Below are 24,294 nucleotides of genomic sequence, written 5' to 3' on the forward strand. Positions count from 1 at the left end.
TAAGTTTAAATGCTTTACTTACAGTAACTGGATGTCTCATTCATACATCATTAAATGCTATAGGAGAAACAATACAGGCAAGGTAGTCTTGGTTACAAAATACAGATGTTAGTCTCAGACATGTAGTCTGAGTCCGGAGTCCCAGCCTCAGATGTCTGGTTAGTTACATGGTTCAAAGATGAGAGAGAGAGAGAGAGAGAGAGAGAGAGAGAGAGAGAGAGAGAGAGAGAGAGAAGGGAACAGGAAACCCTTACTTATGTCCTCCCTCCCTCAAGTGAGGCATGACCTAGCCGAGACTTCTCTAGCAATTTATAGCTCTGTGATCCTTAACCCCTCCATTTACTAACCAGCATAGATATACATTGTTAGGCTTGACTGCAAAATCTCCCCCAGTTTGCGTTCCACAACCGGTCCTCAGAGGCATATTTCCTCAGAGGCATATTTCCAATTTTAGCTATCATGGTTAATAGCCCTGATAAACCTGTTCACCATGAACTTGTTTAATTATATTTAAAGCCACTTAAACTAGTGCCTATCACCACGTCTTGGGGCTATAAGTTTCACAAGCTTATATAAACTATCATGTTGTGCCTGTCCTGAATCAATTACCAATATATTTTGTTGGGTGACCTTGAGATCTAGTGTTCTAGACTTCTGCAATTTGCCTTGGAAACATTCATGGGTGGATTTCCCCCGTTCCTGGTTCAAATAATAATTTCTTTTACAGACCTCTTGCCCCTCTGGAAACTCTTGTGAGTTGTTCTGGGGCAACAACCTTGTGTTAGCCTGGCTACAAGATGAGCCGGCAAAAATCCAGCTTATTGCCTCATTGCATTAAGAGTGGCCAAGTCCTAATTAATCTCTAGGACACAAGGGCCTCACACACTCTCCCTTCTCATTTGCCATTTGGCCTCTATTGAATTCAGTCTAATAGGTTCCAAGCTTCGTCAGCTTTGGAATTAATTAACCTCTCTGATACAATAGCTACAAAATGAAGGTGCATAATTAAATTGTGGCCTGTTGCAAACAGGAATGTCTTGGGCAGTTGATTCAGCATGTCTAATGGATGACCTTTCAGCAGAGGGGAAAACCCAAAAAACCTCAACCTGATGAGAGTGAGTGACTCTCACATACCGCCCCATCTGCTTGGCAGGCCAGATAGATTCAGGTGATCTCCCCTTTCAAAGGCTGTTCAAGCTTATGGACAGAAGTAAACCAGGCATAGGCAAAGTCGGCCCTCCAGATGTTTTGGGACTACAACTCCCATGATCCTTAGCTAACAGAACCAGTGGTCAGGGATGATGAGAATTGTAGTCCCAAAACATCTGGAAGCCTCTACTCCGCCCCAATATAATCTGGGCCAATATTGGCAAATAATGATTTTTGAAGTATTTATTACCATATTTGCCTAGAATACACACAGCTTGAGCACATGCATTTGGAGCTCCTCACAGGCCTGAGTCCATATGCAAACACTAAATCAGTCGGACGCCATCTGCTGAGTTCTGCAATGTGTAGAGTTGGAGTGGGTTATCATGTTTCGCCACTGTTGTAAACTCAGCGATGAATGTGCATAGAACATTTGGCAGACCTCCCTTATGTTGTCTGCCTCTTCTTTCCGCTTCTTTTCCCCTTTCCCCACAGGCACGCTTAATAAGGCTTGACCCTGACCATCATAACTGGGCCTTAATTTTAGATAAAAGGCAGGCTTTTAAAAGTAAATGGTTGTAGGTGTGCAACAAACCTAGTTTCCAGGCAACTAACAGAGCAATCCTACAGCCGTTGGAAAGGAGACGGAGTCCGTGGTAGAGGAAGAACTACTTCCAAAGCCCCGTTGGAAAAATAAAAACAAGATCAATCCCATTTGTTTCTGTTGGGGTGGAAATTAACTACAACTGCTTGGTGGTGTAGTTGTCAATTTTGTCAAGGGTGTTTGTGCTGGGAATGGGATGGCTTTGTGACAATGAAATTAAGAAGCAGAGACGACAATGAATTTAAGGAAGAATGGAAGATGTTTATTGCATGTATACAGAAGCATTGTACACAGTATGTATACAGAAGCATTGTACACATTAGCAGGGTTTTAAAAGTACTTGTAATTTTACAATGAATGGATAATAGTGATTTGAATATGTTATAAATTTAATAATGGACATGCAGCATGTTGACAAATAATGGAACCAGGGAAGGGACTAGAGGGAAGTCAATTTGTGTTGTTGTTGAAAACCAATAAAATATTATTTTTTTAAAAAGGGAATTGGAGGGCTTTGGAACCTGTGCATTCAAAAGCCTCCTCTGATAGGATCTTTTTTCCCATACAAACATTATCCCAGTGAACCTCTTGAACCTCTCTAAAATTATAACTCCAGAAAAGTATAATACTAGAGCAAGATCAAACATAAGAAGTTGTTACAGCCATACACAACCTAACAAGAAGAAGAAGAAGTAGTAGTTATTATTTATACCCCGCCCATCTGGCTGGGTTTCCCCAGCCACTCTGGGCGGCTTCCAACAGAATAATAATAATAATAATAATAATAATAATAATAATAATGCGATAAAACATCAAACATTAAAAACTTCCCCATTAAAAACAGGGCTGCCTTCAGATGTCTTCTAAAAGTCAGATAGTTGTTTATTTCCTTGACATCTGATGGGAGGGTGTTCCACAGGGCTGGCGCCGCTACTGAGAAGGCCCTCTGCCTGGTTCCTTCCATCCAGAGATTTCAAAGAGGAGCCTACAAGAGGTTTTGAGCAGTCTCCCATTCACTCAAAGGTCCAGAGACACACCTGCTTAGCTTCAGCAGCCTTGTTATATATAATGTGTTGTCAGAACACGCTGTGGGAATTTAGTGTCTGAAACTGTTTGGGAGCCATCTTAATTGCCACAGCATTTGTTCTTTTCCGTCAGATGCAAGGTAATAATTTGGACCATCTTTGTGGATTGAAAAGGAAATAAAATCAAGTACCGGTACTGGAAAACTGTGTGGCAGAACTATCATTTTGTCCAGTGATCACTAACAAAAAGAAATGAGAGAGAACTCAAAATTACTTGAATTCCTACAAGGGGTTAGGTACTTGTGTGTCAAAATTGCTTTTATTTTATTGGGCACATTAATCTCACACTTGAGAAAAGTATCCAAGCTGGAAGAAATCAGATATTAGTTCTGTAACAGGAGATCAAGGGAACAATACTGTGTATGCCAAGTTATCATACTTTAATGCTCACTGTTTGTTTTCGGCTTTCCTTCCTCTGGGTGGGTGTGCTGGATCAAAATTGATTTAAACAAAAATTAGAAAGCTTCACTTATATAAACATTTTCATTTAAAAATAATACTGGTTAGATATGAAGTCTGAATTTAATGCAAACTTATTATCTCCTAAAACTGAATTTAGGATTATCTTCTAAACTTTCAGAAGGCTGCTTTTTATTGTAAAGAGAACTGTGGAGAGAATACCTTAATAGCCCATGAAAGAATCAAATAATTGTAGAATTGGAAGAGACCCTGAGGGTCATCTAGTCCAACCCCCTGCAATGCAGGAATCTAAACTAGAACATCCATGACAGATGGGCATCCAACCTCTGCTTAAAATCCTCCAATGAAGGAGAGTCCACCACCTTCTGAGGGAGTCCATTCCACTGTCAAAGAAGCTCTTGCTGTCAAGAAGTTCTTCCCAATGTTTAGTTGGACTCTCCTTTCTTGCACATGTGTGCCATGTGTCTAAGAGTGTTTACGTGCCTGTCTAAGAAGCCAGAAAGTGCTGGTACTACATGTGGGAAAGGTCATAGCTTAGTGGTGGGAGCACATGTTTTGCAAAGAGTTTCAGGTTCAGTCCCTGGCCATCTTCAGCAAGGGTGGGAAAATTCGCCGCCCTGAAATTCTGCAGAGCGACTGCCAGTCAGTGCATTGAGCTAAACAGAGTCAGACCAATAGTCTGACCTGATTTAAGACAGTTTGCTATCTTGGAGACAAATTGACTATGGCATGGGTTTTCATATGCAATAGCTCATCTTATCAAATGCGTAACATAATGAAACTGGTACTTTCTGAAGGTGGTATATCATCACAGACACACATATCCCAGTCCCCAATTATCATGGAACTGCAGTTTTAATTTTCAGCTAAGCTTCTGATTCTGAATGATCATCTCATGAATTATAAAGAATGGAGAGAAAGCCCATAGCTAGAGATTTAGAGCGCTTAATGTGCTGGAAAATTAGTGCCAGAAAAACATACACAGAAAGAGCTACTGTGTTTATGAAATTGTCAAATGTTAAAGCAACTAGTTACATTTCCTGAGCAAGCATGCATTCTGTGAATATCAAATTGGGGAGCTAGTTTTAAATTTTAGTTAAGATTTGACATACACTCAAGGCCCAGTGCTTGTCAATCATTCCAGTGACTTTGCACTCATTGGTGAGAGCACTGATGAAACAAGTTTGGGTAGAAGCTTGCCTGCACTTTTCCTCATACAACCGCATATAACAGTGCTAAAAACTTTAAAAAAAAATTTTTTTTTGCAGACTTCCATTATACAAAATGAAAGGCCAGCTTTTTTTTTTTTAAAGACAGCCCTGAGGTCTCTCTTCTGTAGAATTGAGTAGAGAAGCGTCCCAGGAAGCTAAATGATATTTGGTAACAATGGTAAACACTGGAATTGTGCAACTCTGGTTGTTTGCTATTTAAAAGGATCATGAAAGCTGGAATTTGGACAAAATAAAACATCCAGCATGAAAGTATCCCTTCGTTGTTGCCATCAAATCTGACACAACACAGCATCCGCAATGCAGGGATAACTGAGCAATGCACACACCAAGAGCGTATTACGCAGTTTGCAGCACAATCTTAGGCGGGTTTCCTTAGAAGTCCCCTTGTATTGGCCATAGAATCGCGAGCTCAGTGCTAACAAAGCTTTTCTCAGCGGGATCCTTTTTCTCCGACCCGGCGCGAACCCTCAAGAGCAGATTTCCAGGTACTCTGGCTGGTTTTCTGCGCAACCGCCACAGGTTCCCTATCCGCTTATTGCCCGGCTATTCTGGTCAATACGGCACCAAACAACGCGGCTACCCCAAAGAGTTCGGTAGAGCCTCTAGCGGGCGCAATTAGGGAGATTCCAGCAGGGGCCGCTGCGCCATCGGCGCGTGACGACATCACCGCGCGCCGGCGCTTTCCTCCGCCGCTGCCGCCGCCACCATGGAATCCAACAGGGACGAGGCGGAGCGTTGTATCGCTATCGCGGTGGGCGCCATCAAGGCCGGCCAGGTCGAGAAGGCGCGTCGTTTCTTGGAGAAGGCGCAGCGCCTCTACCCGTCTCAGCGGGTCCGCGGTGAGCGGGGGCGGAGAGGGGCGGGAAGGGCTGGGGAGGCCGGCGGGGCCTATGGAAGCTGGGGAATGACCTCTCACCCGCACTGCGCGTGCGCAGTGAGCTGCGACGCCGGGAGGCACCGTGGGAGTTGGAGTCCCTGGCGGTTCTGTTCCGCGAGCGGGATACGGGCCGCGAAGCGAGTCTTGGAGGGAGACTTCCCGGCGGGCGCGGGGGGTAAGGGGAGACCTGGCTGGGAGAGTCGCCTGGGAGTCCTGAGCAGGAAGAGTCAGCCGCTGGTCCTTGCGAAGCTGGGCTGGGGAGACTACAATTCCCAGAAGCCACCGCGCCGTGTGTGGAGGGGGGGCAACACCTCATCAATAGAGGGAGCGGAATAGTATGCCCCCCCGGCCCCCATTGCCCCCTTTCTCTGCTGCTTCCTCTGTTAGATCTGACACGCTTAGGCTCCCCCCGCACCCAAACCAGTGGCTCGCTATATCTTTCCCCTAGGCCTTAGTTTGGGGTTTCGCCCCCCAACCCCCTTCATCATGGTCCCCCAGCCCTTCCCCGAAGCCCCCCGTTCGCTCTTGTATCCGCAGCAGCTGATTTCCTTCAGCCCCACAATTGAGCATCTTCCCCCGTCCCCTGTTTAGCCACTTCCTTTTTAGAAACGACGCCAAATCCATACGGTAAGCAGAAATCTGCCACCGTTGGCCCCCAGTATATCGCTGGAGATCGCGTGTGTCTCAAGTATACTAGGTTGTTATTGGTGGCTGCTGCCTTCATGCCCTCCCTGATCGTGGGCTTCAGCGAGAGTCGTTTTGCTGATCACTGGGGTGGAAGCAGGACGTTGGGCTACCGTTGTACGGGTTGCTTGGGCTGATCCTCAGAGAGAGGCTCTTTATCCTCTCTGAAATGGTGTTGAAATAGTTACACACATCCTTGCCCACTGCTTGCCCCCCAATCTCCTGGTCTCAGGTTGACCCCAACTCTTAAGCAACGTGTCCAGCTTTAAGCTAAGATGGCAACACAGAATCTTTGCTTTTTGTGGCTCTGTTTTCTCAGCTTCCTCTCTCTTTCCCCCGGATGGAGTGGTCATCTCATCTGTTCTTGCTTCGCACTTTGCCACCCATCTTTCGGAGCATTACAACTTTTCAGCCCCTTAACTTACAGCATTGTTCTATATTCTTAGTTACAGCACAGAAGCCCCTCTACACTTTACAGAAATATGGGGTACCTCTGTCTTGCACTCAGCTGCCCCCAGTCTTATTTCCCATTCCTACAATACACGTTTTTGTAGGGAGCCAAACAGATGCAGGGGACGCGGGTGGCGCTGTGGGTAAAAGCCTCAGCGCCTAGGGCTTGCCAATCGAAAGGTCGGCGGTTCGAATCCCCGCGGCGGGGTGCGCTCCCGTTGTTCGGTCCCAGCGCCTGCCAACCTAGCAGTTCGAAAGCACTCCCGGGTGCAAGTAGATAAATAGGGACCACTTACTAGCGGGAAAGTAAACAGCGTTTCCGTGTGCGGCTCTGGCTCGCCAGAGCAGTGATGTCACGCTGGCCACGTGACCCGGAAGTGTCTCCGGACAGCGCTGGCCCCCGGCCTCTTGAGTGAGATGGGCGCACAACCCTAGAGTCTGTCCAGACTGGCCCGTACGGGCAGGAGTACCTTTACCTTTAAACAGATGCAACCTAGTAATATGGAATTAGAGTTGCTGCTTTTTCTGTCTTTGAAAGTTGAGTAAACAAGTGCACTTTCTAGTTGCTTCATCTCTAGGGATAGATACACGTATTGAATTTCTGTTTGTCATACAACTGTTAAAAAGAAAATGTTGCAACCCCTTGCTCTGTTGCTGTCAATTTTGTGATGTGGAGCAGAGAAAATTTCTCATAGTGTTTTCTAACATCTATTTATTTCACCTTAGCCCTCAGACATGGAACAGGAATAATTTACAACTTTGAGAGAAAGGAAATGAATATTAAGAGACCAATTTTTAAAAGCCGTACCAAGAAAGACAGAAATAAAATAGTTACAGAATAAGGATGTATTGAATATTCAAATGTGAAATTATTATTATTTTGGCCTTAAAATATTGTTGTGGGGGTTTGGCCCTCAATCTTGCTTTAAGAAAACTAAAGCAGCTGATTCATGGAAAGTGATCCCAGCCAATTGGGAATCAGGTAGTCAGCCTATCTCATAGCCAATCAGATTTGGTTACACAGTGATGTCATGATGTTCTTCCTGTTTTCACTTTGAATGAGGAAATGCTTTATCCTGTGTTGCAGGATAATACAAACAATAAGCAAAAGAGGAGGTTTGTTTTTGCAGATGGCCCTTTCTATATTTCAGCTTAACTTTATACAAGAATGCCTGTGTGGGGATTGTGTTTACAGATTTTGGTGTGTGTGACTGGGAAGAACTGCTCGGCTTCAGTTTTTGGCGTGTACACACTTAGGATTGATGTGGTAATCCACATGTGGATGCTATGCTTATTCCTATGAAGAAGTGCTTTCTTTTTAAGAATTTTGTATGATTCAGAAAATATAACAAACTGCAATGTCCTACTGAAATCACTTCATTTTTACCTGAACTTTCTTGAAAGTCATAAGCGGTTGAATCCCATAATTCTGCTTGTGGATATGTTCCTTTCCTTTTTTGTTTCTGTCGTAGTTCCTTGGGTTGGAACACTTTTAAAAGTTTGTTTTTAACCTATTTTTCTTTAATTAAAAATGGCTCGTTAAGGCTGGACAGGAACAAAACAAAATGAAGGCTTTTGATAAGGTGTCACTTATGTCTTCTGTAGTTTAAATGTATAATTAAGTACCTAAGAAGAACTTACTAGATCACTTCAGTGGCCCATCTAGTCCAGTATCCTGTTCTCACAGTGGCCAACCAATGCCTATGGGAACTGTAGATCAATCTGCGCAATTGCTTGCAATAATGTAGACTTGCAATAAGTGCTTATTTCCCCACTGCCACCACCACCCAATTGTGAATCACCTCTTTAGGTTTATAATCCCTTACAATTTATTATTCATCCTCAGAGCTAGCTACCCTGTGAAATGGGTCTTTTTAAAAATCCCATTTGCTGATAGGGAACTCAAGCAAGGAGGCAGTGGCTTCCCTACAGCCATTAGGTCAATGGATGATCTGGTGTTTAAACTGGGGAGAAGGGGTGTCCATAGTGCCAGTGACCACTTTGTGACCACTTTGGCTCACCTATAAATGTTGCCAGAACAAATTATTGTATCCACTCTCCAGATTTGGTGCTTGTTTTGTTTTGCAAGATAAGGGTAAAGGGACCCCTGACCATTAGGTCCAGTTGTGGCCAACCCTGGGGTTGTGTCGCTCATCTCGCTTTATTGGCTGGGGGAGCCGGCGTACAGCTTCCGGGTCATGTGGCCAGCATGACTAAGCTGCTTCTGGCGAACCAGAGCAGCGCACGGAAACGCCGTTTACCTTCCTGCCGGAGCAATACCTATTTATCTCCTTGCACTTTGAAAGCTTTCAAACTGCTAGGTTGGCAGGAGCAGGGACCGAGCAACGGGAGCTCACCCCGTCGTGGGGATTCGAACCGCCGACCTTCTGATCGTCAAGTTCTAGGCTCTGTGGTTTAACCCACAGCACGTCCCTTTGCAAGATATAGAAGCTTACATTAGATTTGATACAAAACTTATTTGCACTTATCTAGAAATACTTCCTTTATTTATGGCATTTATAACCCACCTTTTCTTCCAAGGAGCTCATGGTGCATGCATGACTCTCCCCCTCCTCAGTTTGTCCCCACAACAACTCGGTAGGGTAGGTCAGGCTGAGAGGCAGTGACTGGCCCAAGGGCACCCAGTGAGCTTCATGACCCCAAGTGGGGATTCAAACCCTGGTCTCCCAGGTCCTAGTACAACATTTCAACCTCTACGATATAGAGAGATGATTTTCCCCTGCCCAAGGGTAAAGCATACAGCAGTACTAATCTGAAGGGAGGCGACATGACTGTGTTTGAGAAATTGCATAAAATAAAATTGAGGAGTGTTAAGATGTTAAGGAACCAAGAAATAGAGAATTGCAGCTGTAATCAATAAGTTAAAGAAAAAAAAGATTTAAGGAAAGTGAATTAAATAATTAGTTAATTGGAGGAGTTGCTGAAGAAATGTAAAACAAGGATGCAGAAAAGGGGAGGTATGGGGAAGTCCTGGAAATAAGGTGTATGAAAATAAGATTATGAAATTATACATGTTTATATGTTTGTATGTTCTTGTTTTGTGTATTGTTTGTTTTTATTATATGTTTGGAAAATCAATAAAAATGTATTTTTTTAAAAAAAAGAGAAATTGCATAAAATAATTGTGACTGGATTTAATGGTGATCTTTTGACTGGCTTTTGGCAGTGCCACTATGGCAAGCCTTTATTTGCTCTAAAACTGGGGAAATAGACGCATCTGTTTGAACAGTGCTATTGGGCTGCCAACTGACCAGGGCAAAAATACAGCCTGGTCTGCTCTTGCACCTCGAACAGCAGTTTGGTATTGAAAATGTTTCATAGCATGGAGATAAATATTTCCACTTGCTGATGTCTGCATATTTAGCTATAAAAGACACAGCCCAGGCCGGGTCAGATCTATAGCTGGCAACCTTAGCTTCTTGGGCCCAAGAACTTGGGGGAATTGGTGATGGATATTGATCCCTTTGTTCTTTCTTTCCTCCCAGTAGGAGTTCAGTGCTGTCCTGTGTTGAGCAGTGGACAGAGTACAGTCATCTAGCCACATGGCTGCGCTTCTTGCTGTTGTAGCCTTAAAGGCTGCTAGCCTAAAAGAGAGAAAATGAACAACCACTTAGCTTATGCTGTTTCATTATCCCATGTGGGTAACTACTACTCACTGTCAGAGGCTAGCAAATTATTTTTAATTGTTATCTTTTACATTTGTATCCCACCTTTTCTTCAAGGAGCTCAAGGTGACATTTATAGTCGTCGCCCCCCGGTCCCCTCCACCATCCATTTCATTCTCAAAACAACGCTGTGAAAGAGTGACTGGCCTAAGATTACCCTGTGAACTTGATAGCTACCTCAGATTTGTTCACTCCAACCATAGTATGGCTAGCTGGTTGGAGTGTGGTGCTGATAACGCCAAGATTGCAGGTTTGATCCCCATATGGGAGAGCTGCATACTCTCATTGCAGAGAGTTGGACTAGATGATCCTCAGGGTCCCTTCCAACTCTATGATTCTGTGATAGTAAAAGCAGGTCAAGGATACAATATCGTAGGATGAGTGATAGTACAAACAATATTACAACTAATCCAGAATGCGGCAGGTGGACTGGTGACTGGGAGCAGCCGCTAGGACTACCTAACACTGGTCCCGAAAGATCTACATTGGCTCCCAGTATGTTTCCGAGCACAATTCAAGGTGTTGGTACTGACCTTTAAAGCCCTAAATGGCCTTGGCCTTGTATACCTGAAGTAGCGTCTCCACCTCCATTGGTCAGCCCGGACACCGAGGTCCACCTCTGAGGGCCTTCTGGCGGTTCCCTCACTGTGAGAAGCGAAGTTACAGGGAACCAGGCAAAGGGCTTTCTTGGTAGTGGCACCCGCCCTGTGGAACACCCTCCCATCAGATGCCAAGGAAATAAACAACTGATGTTTAGAAAGCATCTGAAGGCAGCCCTGTTTAGGGAAGTTTTTAATGACTGATTTTTAATGTATTTTTAATCTTTTGTTGGAAGCCGCCCAGAGTGGCTGGGGAAACGCAGCCAGATGGGCGGGGTACAAATAAATTATTATTATTACTATTATTAGCAGAAGGATCTTGTTGGCATGTGGATCTTGCTAGCAGTATCAATTTGGGGTGGTTGTTCTGCTTATTATTGAACACTGTCTAGTTTGATGCTTTCTTTTAAATATTATAATCACTTTATATATTTTATTTTAATCACCAGGTTGTTTTTTTCTAATTTTCCTCTTGTCTTGTGCCCTCTGAATGAACATGAACCCACAGATACATTCAAAGCTTAAGGGGTTATTGATTTGTTGGCATAAGTAGATAAGACAACAAATGATTTCCATCAAATGGTGTTCTTTTCTGTCTGGATGTAAAAGAGTGAACATCTCAGCTGCCTAGATTTATTTAAAATAAAATAAAATTGGATGAAAGTACTGAAGCTTTTTGGAAGAGGACCAGCAAAGGAGGGGGGGGGGAAATATGAGAACATTTGGTAGTAACTATTAAAGAAATGAAAATATTGAAAGAGCGGAATAAATTTGACCCATTGCTGTGTTTTCTTCCTTGCAGTGCTGCTCGATTCTCTCACCAGGAGTGAAAAATCATCAAATGGCCATTCGCAAACCAAGGAATCCACAAACCCCCACCTTAGAAAAATGAGTGGGGACATCCCTGCAGCCAATGGAGAGGCAGGTGGGGATATCAGTAAAGGTTACACTCAAGATCAGGTAGATGCAGTTAAGAGGTAAGTGCACACATCAGATTTTGTTTGTGTATTGGAGGGCCCTGGCTTGCTATCGCAGAGTCATTTTTCAGTCACATTTGGGAGGTAAGTTCAGGGTGCAGGTGCTGACTTACAATGAATTATGGCAACGTAGTCATGGAGAGCAACATCTACGGTAAGACAGGTCTGTTTACCTTAGAAATTGTTTATTTGCATTCACCATCATGAGAATTAAGAGGAGCTGGGCTGCTTTTGCTGAAGATGCTGAAATTCCACAATAAGGACTTATTATTTTATTTGGTTCCCAAACTTCCACTCCCACAGACCACTTGAAAATTGCTGTGGGGGGGTGTCTTGTGGGATAACTTATTGGTTATGATTGTAATTCAGTAAATTACAACAGAAGAAATAGAAGACGCAATAAAAATGCAGTTAAAAAGAAACATGACTATTTAGCGTGGTGGCTGCGTCTCCCACCTGCAACCGCAAATCCACAGGCAGGCTGCGGACTACCTGAATGAAGCTCATGGATCACAGCTTGGGAACCGCTGGGGTAGACAATACAGAGCTAGATAAACCAGGGGTTTGATTAAGGCAGGCCTCCTTTTGTTCCTGTGTTACTTTGGAACTTTATACCCTTCCAAATAGCTCAGATGAGCTCCCAGGGCTGCGTACAATATATGCATCAGTGAATAAAACATGTATTAAAATACAGTACGTTAAAAGCATTATTATTCTTTTATTTATTGCTTAATGTGCAATAAAGTCTTAATGTGACTTACAAGAAAAACAACTAAAAATGTGTTTTAAAAGCATGCGGAAAACATTGTTTTAAAACCCACGATCCTAGGCAGAGACCTAAAAACAACAACATCCGGTTGTAAAAGCTGGATGAAGTAGAACAAAACCATAAAGCTATAAAAATGCAGTCAAAGTCCATCAAAACAACTTAATATTCCCATTAAAGTCTCCTAAGGAGGCGTGGGCAACGGGTAATTTCTCTCAAAGTTTTCCAAAACAAAAGAGTCTTTGCTGGCTTCTAAGAATCAATTCAAGTAAACCCGCCAAGCTTCTCTGGAGAAGTTGTGTAGCAAGGTAAAGGTAAAGGGACCCCTGACCATTAGGTCCAGTCGTGACCGACTCTGGGGTTGCAGCGCTCATCTCGCTTTATTGGCCGAGGGAGCCGGCGTACAGCTTCCGGGTCTTGTGGCCAGCATGACTAAGCCGCTTCTGGCGAACCAGAACAGCGCACGGAGACGCCGTTTACCTTCCCGCCGGAGCGGTACCTATTTATCTACTTGCACTTTGCCGTGCTTTTGAACTGCTAGGTTGGCAGGAGTAGGGACTGAGCAACAGGAGCTCACCCCGTTGCGGGAATTCGAACCACCAACCTTCTGATCGGCAAGTCCTAGGCTGTGGTTTAACCAACAGCACCACCCGCGCCCCCGTAGCAAGGATGCTAACACCGAAAAAGTGCCACCGCTTGAGCCAGACAAGCTGAGACCTATATATTGTATTAGCAGGTGGACTAGGGCCTCATTTGATGACCTTAGCACCTGGGGAGGCTGAAACGGGAAGAGGTGAGCCACAGCGGGTGGCAGGACCATTCCCAATAGAGAACCCTTATCCTTGGGAGGAGTCCATGCACACCTTTCAGCACCAGAGATTGCACACCCATTAGCCTTACAACTAGAATTTAAGCAAGCTTTGATCTAAGGGCTAGAGCCCTGTGGTTTTTTGTCTTTTATTATGGGGGTTAATTACTTGCTGGGCATTGTGTATGGTTTCTAAATTACACTTGCAATCCGCTCTTCCTCCAGAGAACTCTCAGTGGCTTACATGTGATTCCTAGATGATCTCTCATTAGAGACAGACCCCTTTAGCTTCAGGAATAGAACTGCATCATGTGGCTTCAGACTTGGGAGGTAATCCTTTACACATTTATCTCAGAGTAAGTCCAGCTGAAATCAGTAGGCCTTACTGCTGAGTAGACATGTATAGGATTGCACTGTGAGCTTCAGTTAACTTTTGGTTTCTTATATACGAAACCAGTTGTCTGTTTGGTCATTGACCTTCAGCGAGGAAGGGTATTTCTTTATACAAGGCTATTTAGTCTTTTGTGCTTTTTGCCTAAAATGAAGGAAGTTCGTCTTGAAGCCCTGAATTTTAAAGCTAACAGAACATGCCTAAAGTTTGGGTCAGGATAAAGGCAAGCTGTTTCCGAGTTTTTTTTCTTTAGCGTAATGCACGGTTGCGTCACTTGGGGGCAGCATTTTCACTGCATTGCATCTGATCTTGAGGGCCAGTTCTCTAGAAATGAACCCACAAGTCACATATAAGTCGCATACAAATTCTCATCCGTAAATTGCTTTCTTGCACTTTGTATATTTGATTTGATTTATTTATTTTTTTGTAGCCAAGCTTTGGATTCTCACCTGTATTGTAGGAAACCAGTTCATCATGTGCATAATGTGTGAACATGGTGTTCCTGTGCGTACAGACTTCCTCATTCCTTTCAGTATAGGGAGCAGACATCTTCCTGCACCAATGAATGTGCATGTAGACCTGCTTATTCCTTGGGGATGGATAGGGAAGCCATTGAGGGTAGCGGCATCTCCACAGCTTTTGTGACCATAGAAATCTATTTTAATGTAGACTTCAAATGTACAGTGGTGCCTCGCAAGACGAAATTAATTCGTTCCGCGAGTTTTGTCGTCTTGCGATTTTTGTCGTCTTGCGAAGCACGGTGTCAGAAAAGTTTTGGAAAAGCTTCAAAAATCACCAAAGTCTTTAAAAACCTCAAAAAAGGCTACCACACCGCATGCTATGAGTTGCTCCTCGAAGTCAAGTCGCAACTGTATTAACGGTGTTAAGAAAAAGGAAACAAACTTGCAAGACGTTTCCATCTTGCGAAGCAAGCCCATAGGGAAAATCGTCTTGCGAAGCAGCTCAAAAAACCCTTTCGTCTTGCGGGTTTTTTGTCTTGCGAGGCATTCGTCTTGCGAGGTGCCACTGTATCTGCTATGGACATAATGTAGGCAACTTCTGCCTGCATTACTGCTGCTGCTTAGAGGGAGAATTTGTCCTGCCACCTGAGAGCTGCTGCTTTAGATCTAGAAAAGACAGAAGTGGAGCTGATACTCTATGTCACGGTGGCAGCACTAGATGACTGGAAGCAGTGCACAGTCTGGAGAGTGAAATTGCTGTTGCAAAGGCCCTTCTTCCCCAAAGTGATTTCCATGTCATGAAGCCTGACTATTCTGCATCTTGGAGAGTAAAAGAAACATTCCTCCTGACAACAAGACATTGAGCTTTGCAGCCTCCAGACACCTCGTAAAGGGACAGGGAATATATGGCCGTTTAAGGTGGCGGCAGAACTTCTTCCCTGGTTAGCTGGTTTTGGGAGAGAGACGGGGATGCCCTGTTCCTCTTTGAAAGCTGGCGCTGGATTAGTGTCCAAGCCCACAGATCTTTTTACATGCATAGCAGCAGACTGCATACATGCAGCTCTGTGTGAGGAATCTGTGCCCCTTCCTGCTAAAGAAGTAGTCGTCAGTGAGCTGACACAGAAGAGTTTAAAAGGTTCAAATTCAGAAATGTTTGAGAAACCTTGCTTGCATCCCTTAAACACAGCTCAGGGCTGAGCCAGCTTGCACACACAACTCTGCTTCTCTCTCTTCTGGCCTTAAAGGGACAGTAGAGCTTGAAGGCTAGAAGAGAGAAATCCTGGTGTGTAAGGCAGGTGCAGCTGGCCACTTGGGATTTGCAAGGGGTCAGGTGTTGCTTGCTGTAGGTGAGTAGCAAATGGTTAAGCTGGGTAGCTGAACCTCTGATGGGGAAAGGGTGAATCGATGTCCCAGTTAATGGTGTAGCATCAATGAATGCTTTTGAACCAGCTGGGGAAATAAAACTAGAGGGCAGTATTAGTCTGAATTGTAATTTGGGGGAAATGGAAAGTTCAACTATTTTGTAAATAGGTTTTCTGTCTCTTATTAACAGCTGCTATGTGCTTTTCTCTTTACTTTTTAGGGTAAAACAATGTAAAGACTATTATGAAATTCTGGGTGTAAGCAGAGACTCCTCCGACGAGGATCTGAAAAAGGCGTACCGGAAATTAGCACTGAAATTTCACCCCGATAAGAATCATGCACCTGGTGCAACGGAGGCCTTTAAAGGTAAAATGTAGTCTCTTTTTTGTGAGCCGTCTCTCAGGACCATGAAAGTTAGTACCTTGGGGTGGCAGAGGTCAAGAGATGAGGGTTAGTAGCTTTTTGTTGGTTAGAATTAGTGGGTTTGTTGTTTATGTCTTTGCATTTAAGTCTTGGAGAGTTAGTTTAGTGGCTTGCTTGTTGCCACTCTAAACACCTTGAAAAATCCAGGGGAGAGAGAGAGTGTGTGTAGTAGGAGAGGCCAGCTTATTTGTCCCATTCATGGATCTGATGCTGAGACTTTTCTATCACATCTTAAAATTGCAGCATGTAAGCTGCATTGCACATAACAAGTTTAGATCCATTTCTTCTGCACACAAAAAGTTATCCAGCATAGGGGAATGCCAATTTAAACAACCATTTGAGGAACATGGGTGGATTGAATGAACACGGGTTTTTGCTTGTGGACCACAAATGAAAATTAAGCTGCTCATTGATTTAGGCTTTGCACATTAAATCCTATCTTTATGCAAACTTGGCAGTGCATTTTTGTACATGTGTGTTTGGAAGTAAGTCCCATTCACTTGAGTGGGGTTTGCTCCCAAGGTAAATAATCAGCCAGTTCTCTCATTAAATTAATAAAATGTGGTTTTGCAATGCACAGTAATTTAAATCCAATGAAACATTTGTCTTAGTGAAGGCACTAGAAGAGATGCCACATACTCATATATAAAATAGGGGGTGATTTCAGCATACAGTTGGCACTTCACAGTCCTAAGCCCACTTAGTAGGATGTAATCCCAACTGAACACAGTGGGCCTTGAAATAAGATTATCCTGCAAGCCCCCTTGATTTCAGTGGGAGAAAGTTACCCTTCCACTAAGGGGGGTTAAACTACCTCTCTAGGTCCTTAATAGCTTCTTTACTACTTCTAATTGTAATTGGAAATCATCATGGTGGCTGAGTTCAAACACAGCTTTAAAATCCAAAGGTTCTGGTTGGGGGGTCCCTCCTGATTTTCAGAATTGGAACTGGATCAGAGCTCTCATTTGAGTAAAATAATGGAGTAGTAATTATACAGAATACAGAATGTGTTCCCATATGTTATTGGAAAACAGAAAGCAAGTCTGTTCGGTCCCTTTTGGGATCCCAAATCTAGGCCAGTTTCATTTGACAGGAAAAGGGTCTAATTGACCCTTTGTGTGCTCAGGTTATATTAAAACTGCACTTGTCTAGACATCTGTCTAGCATCTGGCACAAAAAAAGCTCTTCAGTAGTGTGTTCTTCAGGGTGGCGAAAGGCAGGTTTCTTCACCTGTAGACTTTGTTATTATGTTTACTGAAGGCTTTACTAAGAGTTGCATGTCACAACTGGGGCATGAAGCAAGATAATGCTTTATCCTCCCTAACTGGGCCATTTTCCAGGAGGTTATCTTTACCAAAGCCCATTTCATTGCTCCTTTTACCCTCTCTGTGTTAGCACCCACGTGCCCACTAAAGTTCACCTCTTTACCTTTGGGGAATGGAAAGAGGCATGCACTCCTTTCTGGAAATCTCTTGGTTAATATTTTTCCAGATGTTAGCTGGTGCTTTAGTGTTCCTTTTCCCCAGTGATCTCTGATAAGTGTGACATTTTTTGCCTTCGGACCTTGTTTATGGTCCTCTTCTTAGGAGTGTGCTTGCAAGAACAAAATGACTGCTTTGCATAATGTAGAGCCCCTGACAGATACATCCTCAATAAAATTGAACCAGGACATAAGAAAATGTCAAGTCATAAAGGTGATCAGGATGGGGCCTAATAGCTTATCAAATTCTTGGCATACCCTGTTTGGAACGCTTGGACTTCGTTCATCATTCATGAACTCCCTTTCCAATAAAAGCAGAACCATTATGAAAAGGCAGACCATTAAAACAAGAACTTATTATAGTTATTCAATTGGACTAGTTGACTCTTGGGGTTCCTTCCAACTCTACAATTCTGTGATTCCATGAACTTAGCAAACCGGTTGCACCCATTGCATCAGTAGGCCAGATTTTTCTTTCATGCACATTTATCCTTCAGATGCCTTTTAAAAATGGAGATTTAGTAAGGGCTTTAAAATCAACTAGAGAAGGATGGAAAGCAGACAGAAGAGAGGCTGCTGTTATTACAAGTATCGAAAACACATTCTTTTAAAAGCTTGAGGCACTTCATAATGCATATGTAGGGTATATCTGCATTCACTATCCCCATTCTACAGGTGGGCTGAACGAGACCACCCACTTACTTCCTGCCTGATGTGAGATACGAACTGGGGACTTTTCCAGTTTGCTGGCTTCAGGCCACTGGCTGACATTTGCTGTCGCTGGAGGCAAAAATACGAATCCTTTCTTCTTTCTTACATTTCAGCTATTGGTAATGCATACGCAGTATTGAGTAATCCAGAGAAGAGGAAGCAGTACGACCAGTTTGGAGATGCAAAAGTCAGTCCCACACGGCACGGGCATAGCCCTACGGACTTCAACCGAGGGTTTGAGGCTGACATCTCTCCTGAAGACCTCTTCAATATGTTCTTTGGTGGTGGTTTTCCTTCTAGTAAGCCTTTTGTTTTAAATCCGGGGGGGGGGGGGAGAGAAGGTTGGGGAAATGAGGAGTCACCCACTCAGCTGGTCCACAGTCACTTACCAGAACCAAAGCAGGCCCTAGATAAGGCAAGATAACCCTCCCCCCCCCCAGTTGACCAGGGCTGATCGAAACAAAGCTTGTTGGATGTGCTAATAGAATCCAGATGTTAGAGCAACACTCGACTTTCTAGCAAGCAGTGTGAAAGACCCTTCCGCAAGGTATTTGGTGGCAGTTCCCTTTAAAGTTGAGTTGGAAAGAGACTGCTGTTTGAAGGAAGCTTCCTTTCTCTCCTGTCTAACCTTGCATGAAAATGAAAACCATTCTGACCCAATACACCCTCCTAGGTTTCCTTATCAGTGCAACCAGAACCGGCCCTACTGTTAGGCAACTGCCTCAGGTAGAGGACATTGGTGGGCAGCAGCATTCCCTGGCGGTTCCTCCTCAGCCATTCCTCTCTGTTGTTACAAGGCCTGATATGACCTTCTGCCTTAGGTATGGTGGAGGACACGATCCTGTCACTGGCGTTGGCGCAAGAGTCGCCTGCTGGCCCCGTTGGCTTCTACACATGAAATGAAGAGGGGGCGCCATCTTGTCCTTTGCCAAAAGCACCCAAATTCCTGAGCGCTGCACAAATCCAGCCCAGCACCAGTGCAGTTGCCTGCTTGGGCTGCACAGGCAAAAATGGAGCTCTTGATGAGAAAGATTCCCTCAGGGGCTGTGTTGTGCTTGAAGTACGCTTTCCCTCCCTGTAGGTAGAAGACAGGACCTGTCGCCCTCCAGGTGTGGTTGGACTTCCATCATCCCTGCTCAGCATGGCCAGGGGTCAGGGATGAAGGGAGTTGAGGTCCACCAACATCAGGGGGGCAACAGGGTCCCCATCCCAGGGGTAAGGAAAGGAAAATCATTGCTGCCTACTGGACAGATCATTTGGCCAGCTGAGTGGAAGTGCTGTGGGCCTCCCCCTCTCGTCCTGCAGAACTCATATCATAGAGAGGTGCTGTGTCTGAGGCCCAATATGATCCCCATACTTGGGACTAGGAAGGCCTTTTCCTTGGGGTCGAAATTGACTAGAGAGGTGAAGGATGGAGTGTTTGGGAGAGGTTGCGTTCCCTGCAGCATGTGCCTTGGCTCCCTTGCTTGAATCCTTTGGAATTAGTTGCCGTCCCGGTTCCTTTTCCACAGCGTACACTGTTTGTGGTTTCAATAATTGGTAGAGCTGCTGGTGACAGATTGCTTAGTCCGCGGTCATTTGCCCTCGGAGGAGCTCCTTCCCGTTCTTCTTTCCGCACTAGATAATTCGGAGGCTCTGCCATCCGCCAGCCTAAATTTCAACCTTGTAAGGGTAGCAGGTTATATAGGAAATGGTGCCGTAGGCCTCCCAACACATTAACTAGTTCTAAAGTCACTCTTGGGTTCACATAAGCAGCAGAGGAGCTGGCAAAACTGTTCCTGAACTGTACCACTTCAAAGTACAGGTGGGGGGTTGTGTGATTGAATGATCCTTGAATAAAAAAGATCTCGGCACATAGAAAGCGGACATATCAGAGAGAGGAGTTCTAGCCTTGAATTCTAGCATGTACGCATGCACACACGCGCACACACACACAGATATATATATACATATACATACAGGGTGAGTCCTTTAAAAGAGGCCCCGTGGATACAGAGTACACATGTTCCACAGGCCCTCTTTTAAAAGACTCACCCTGCATATATGCGCTTCCTATGACCTGCTACCTTCAGTTCTGTACTAGCATTTTGATCCAAACTGATGCCATGAAACAATATTTACTCAGCTCCCATTTGACAGCCTACTCTCCTAAAACATGCACTATGGTGTGATTACGCATGGGGAAAGAGCACCCCATTTTTTCTCTATGGTCCCTGGCCATTGTGGTTTTATTATTTTTTTTCCCCTGGTCACTTTGCTGGTGTTTGTGATCAACGAAGTTTGGTGTTGAAACAAGACTCTGTGGCTTTCTAAATGTTTTGCATGCCACAAAGAAAGGCTTTGCGGTCCAGGGATTGGATTAAACCACCATATCTTGCTCTAGTTTAAAAAGTTGCTGGTGCTTTTGTGCTGCCTGGACAATAGTCACTGTTAACATATCTCCGCTCCTATCTTTACCCGTGTGAAATATAAGTCTGCTGTACTGTATCCTAAAGGCAGAAAATCCCAGGCCTTTGCAAAAAGCTTTATTAGTTCCATAGCTGTGTGTTATAAAAGAAGTGCATGTTTCAATGGAAAAAGCCCTTCAGGTAGATGAGAGAAATGGATAGCGGCCCATTGATGAGAAGCCCATTGTAGGAATTCGCAAATCTTCAGGGCATAAAAACAATAAGCGTGTTGCTAATATTACAGCTTGCAGCTGAATGGAAATAACAAATGGAAAAAGCAAATGGAAAATTACAGCTTTAAAAAAATCTTTAAAAATATTTATATAGCATCAAAGCCAGTGTGTTAAATATGCACATTTATGTGTTGATAAAGACTCCTAGATGATATACAGGTGCAATATTAGGGTGCTTTTCAAAGAAAAACACACATTGGCCAAATTACATTTATTTTCAATGTTTCCACAGCACAGATCCTCGCCAAAATGTACTCCTTGAGCAGTAATGTCAGATCCAAAGGGGGCAAGCACATGTTCAGTTTCCAAAACATCCATGAACATGCACTGTTTACTCTCCAGTGTGTCTTATGCCTGATATGCATGTTGGAATTCTGAGCTTTAAAGGCACTTAAGAAACAAAAATTAGGGACCAGACTGATGCATGTACTCCTTGCCCTCCACTTTCCCAAAGCTTTTGGCTCTCTAACCTATTGTGATCCCCAGCAGGTTGCTGTTCTCTATCATAAGCTTTGGGAGGGATTTTAGCATGCCTTAGAGCCTGGCTATTGAAAGCACTAAACGTCCCTTAAAGATTGGAAAGCTCCGTAGTGGCAGATGTGTGACAGATGCAAGGGAGCCTAGCCAAGAAATCAGGAGGCAGATTTCCAGGAGCAAAGGTGTCATTGCCTGCACCAATCTTAAGAAAACCCCTGACCTCTCCCTCCTCTTTCTAAGGAGTAATTTCTGACCGGCGTGTCGGTGTCAGTTTGGTGCCAGCTCCTGACTACGTCTAGGAGACGATATGGTGAACAGGTAGCCAGAGCAGGAAAGCGGGGGGAAAGAAGCAAGGGGGAACAGATGAGACTGAGGCCGAGTGACCTATAGGGCTCTCAAGAACTGAGGAAGGGCTTTTGAGGAGAGGAGGGGGGTTGTACTTATCTGAGTCTCCCTGGCAGGCCCCACCCTTAATAGAGAGCCCAAAGGAAGACGACACAGGGAGTGCACCGTCTCTGCCTGCAGCAGGAAGCCTCCGAGAGTGGTGGAATCTGCCTGGAGGGAACATCGGGGAGAGCCACGTGAGATGATGAACCTCCTGGGATCCAGAGCCCCCCCGGCTCAGGGAGTGGGGTGGCTGAATAGCAACCGCCTGGGGATCCTTTGTCTTAAGAGCCACAAAGTGGGACATGCAGGAATGAGGGGAACAGGCTTGTAAAAGTAACACCAGGGGACACTGAAGGTCCATTTCTATGACCACTGCCCATCTTTCCTGAGCGAGAAACTCACAACTCTGTGCTGGGTGATCTATCTGCCAGGTGGCATATGCCCTGCGATAAAAGTAGAGTTGCAAATAAGACAAGGTTTTGTCATTCTTCTCTCGAGCCAAACTGCACCCATGTCAATAGCCTAGGCTATTTTTGCAGTTGTGACTTGAGCAGTTCTGCCGCTTACTTTTTGAGAAAGCCTTTAAAGTTGCATTGTTCTTCCATGCATATTTCCTTTGACGCACCAAGGGGTTAGTTGCTAAAGGATTAGAACCCTGATCGTAAATACGACCTACCTATTAGTGCAGTGGAACGCATCTTCCACACATGAGCGTAACTCAGTATAAAGTCTTGGTTAAGCTGGTTTCTCTGTTGCAGCCTTTGGAACAACCCAGCCTGTCATCTCTCCCATTATGGAGTTTCTCCTGTCATGGGGCTCTTACTATCACCTTCTAACCTGTTGCTGCACTTGTTAGGGCCTGGTTAAATTCCATTCCAGCAGTGAAATATTCCAAATTTTGCTGTGACCTTGGCCATACGCTGTCTCAGTTTGCTGACACCGTATTATTAGTTGCTCTTAACAACTCCCGCTTTCACCCACAGGTAACGTTCACGTATACAGCAACGGCAGGATGCGATATACCTACCACCAGAGGCAAGACAGGCGGGAACATCAAGGCGATGTAAGTTGCGGCCAGAAGGAAGAGAAAGTAAAAATGCTTCAAAACATACTGACCTGTTCCAGTAAAACATTGCTTCTCCATACTCCTCTGTCCCAGCTGGTTTGTTAACTGTTAATTAACTGAAAGCTAAAGCAACCCCATTGGGTTTTTGCTTTTATATTTGATTGCGATTTTTTTTTTCCAGGATGCAGCTTTCGCCCTTAGGACTGAGTTGCCAAATAGAGGACGAGTGACTACTTGTCTTCAGTTGCGTTTAACTACCAGTACAATTGCATCCTCCGATGCACTGCACTGTGTACCTTTTTAAAGTTTCATAATTCAAATGCAGAAAAGCCAAGTGCCAGGCTGTGAACTAGGATGTTCACCTCTTGCCTCTGAACTTGCTTGGGGCATTAGGCAAGAGAGACACTTTTCTCAGTCCCTGCCCCCATCTGTGGTACAGGTACGATGATGATACTGGCCTACCTTACAGCCATGTTAAAAGGCAGGTTTGGGGGCCCTGTGGGCCACCGAATGATGTTGGGCTCAGAATGCCTGCCACCCCAGCCAGTATGTCCAACAGTTGTGGATGGCTGTCCAGTGAGACTTACCAGTGGCTACTAGTTATGATGGCTGTATATTTCCTGTAGTATTGGAAGCAGCGTGCTCCGGAATAGCAGTAGCTAGGGAGCGCAAGTGGGAAAGCGCGACTGCACTCACATGTTGCTTGTGGGTTTGCCAGTGGAATCTGGTTGTCCGCTGTGGAAACAGAATGCTGGGCTGAAGAATTCCTTGGTTTAACCCAGCCTTTCTCAACCTGTGGGTCCCCAGATGTTGTTGGACTACAGCTCCCATCGTCCCTGAGCTCTGGCCTTGAGAACCGCTGGCATCAGAGCTTTCCTTGTGTCCTTATGATTGTAGCTCCAACAACATCAGGAGGGCCACATCTCCGTTACAATTATGGCTGAGATAATGCCTTCAAAATAACTTTTGAGTACTCTTAATGTGCTGTGAAAGTGCTTGGTGTTACTACCGTGGCAATGGCTGGTCTTTCAACATCAAGTCCCTCCTTTCCTCCCCTCACCCGGGGCTTGGTCTGAGCAAGAAGGATGAGGCCCTTCTGTGAATGCACATGCACTGATGACATTCCCTTCTTCCTCCCTAGGGTGGCCTTGGGCTGTTTGTCCAGCTGATGCCTATTCTCATCCTCATCATCGTTTCTGCTCTCAGCCAGATGATGGTCTCCAGTCCACCTTACAGTTTGAGCCACAGACCGTTAGTTCCCTTTACTCTTCTACACAGTTGGCTTAAGTCTTTTGCCAGTTGCTGTTTTTGTTTGATGCATTCTTTCCCCTGTGTTGCTTCTTTTCCTTTCCATCTCTTTCTCTCATGCTGATTAAACTCTTTAGATTTGCACGTGGTCAGAATACTTCAGGAGGCATGGGGGGCAGGACTCTTTTGTGTGAAACTTCCCCTAGATCAGAATCTGTCTGCACATGTCTTCTGTAGAAACCCGACTATATCTGTTATCATGAAAACGGTT

General features: G+C 44.6%; 1 protein-coding gene across 3 annotated transcripts in view; it reads left to right on the forward strand.

Moving 5' to 3' along the window:
- The first annotated feature begins 5,146 nt into the window (after positions 1 to 5,146).
- The window catches only part of DNAJB12 (DnaJ heat shock protein family (Hsp40) member B12), a 28,735-nt gene continuing 9,587 nt past the window's right edge, over positions 5,147 to 24,294 (forward strand). Inside the window, exons 1-6 of one of the 3 annotated variants that reach the window (XM_028729595.2) lie at positions 5,147 to 5,329; positions 11,589 to 11,763; positions 15,772 to 15,917; positions 18,279 to 18,464; positions 22,693 to 22,772; positions 23,917 to 24,026. In XM_028729595.2, coding sequence (XP_028585428.1) covers positions 5,197 to 5,329; positions 11,589 to 11,763; positions 15,772 to 15,917; positions 18,279 to 18,464; positions 22,693 to 22,772; positions 23,917 to 24,026 — 830 coding nt within the window. In that variant the 5' untranslated portion in view covers positions 5,147 to 5,196. Of the gene's footprint in view, positions 5,330 to 5,376; positions 5,543 to 5,846; positions 5,995 to 11,588; positions 11,764 to 15,771; positions 15,918 to 18,278; positions 18,465 to 22,692; positions 22,773 to 23,916; positions 24,027 to 24,294 lie in introns of those variants that run through there. The other 2 variants (XM_028729594.2, XM_077930506.1) reach the window with 2 other exon arrangements.

This window comes from Podarcis muralis, chromosome 6, assembly GCF_964188315.1.
Source record: "Podarcis muralis chromosome 6, rPodMur119.hap1.1, whole genome shotgun sequence".
Taxonomy (NCBI): domain Eukaryota; kingdom Metazoa; phylum Chordata; class Lepidosauria; order Squamata; family Lacertidae; genus Podarcis; species Podarcis muralis.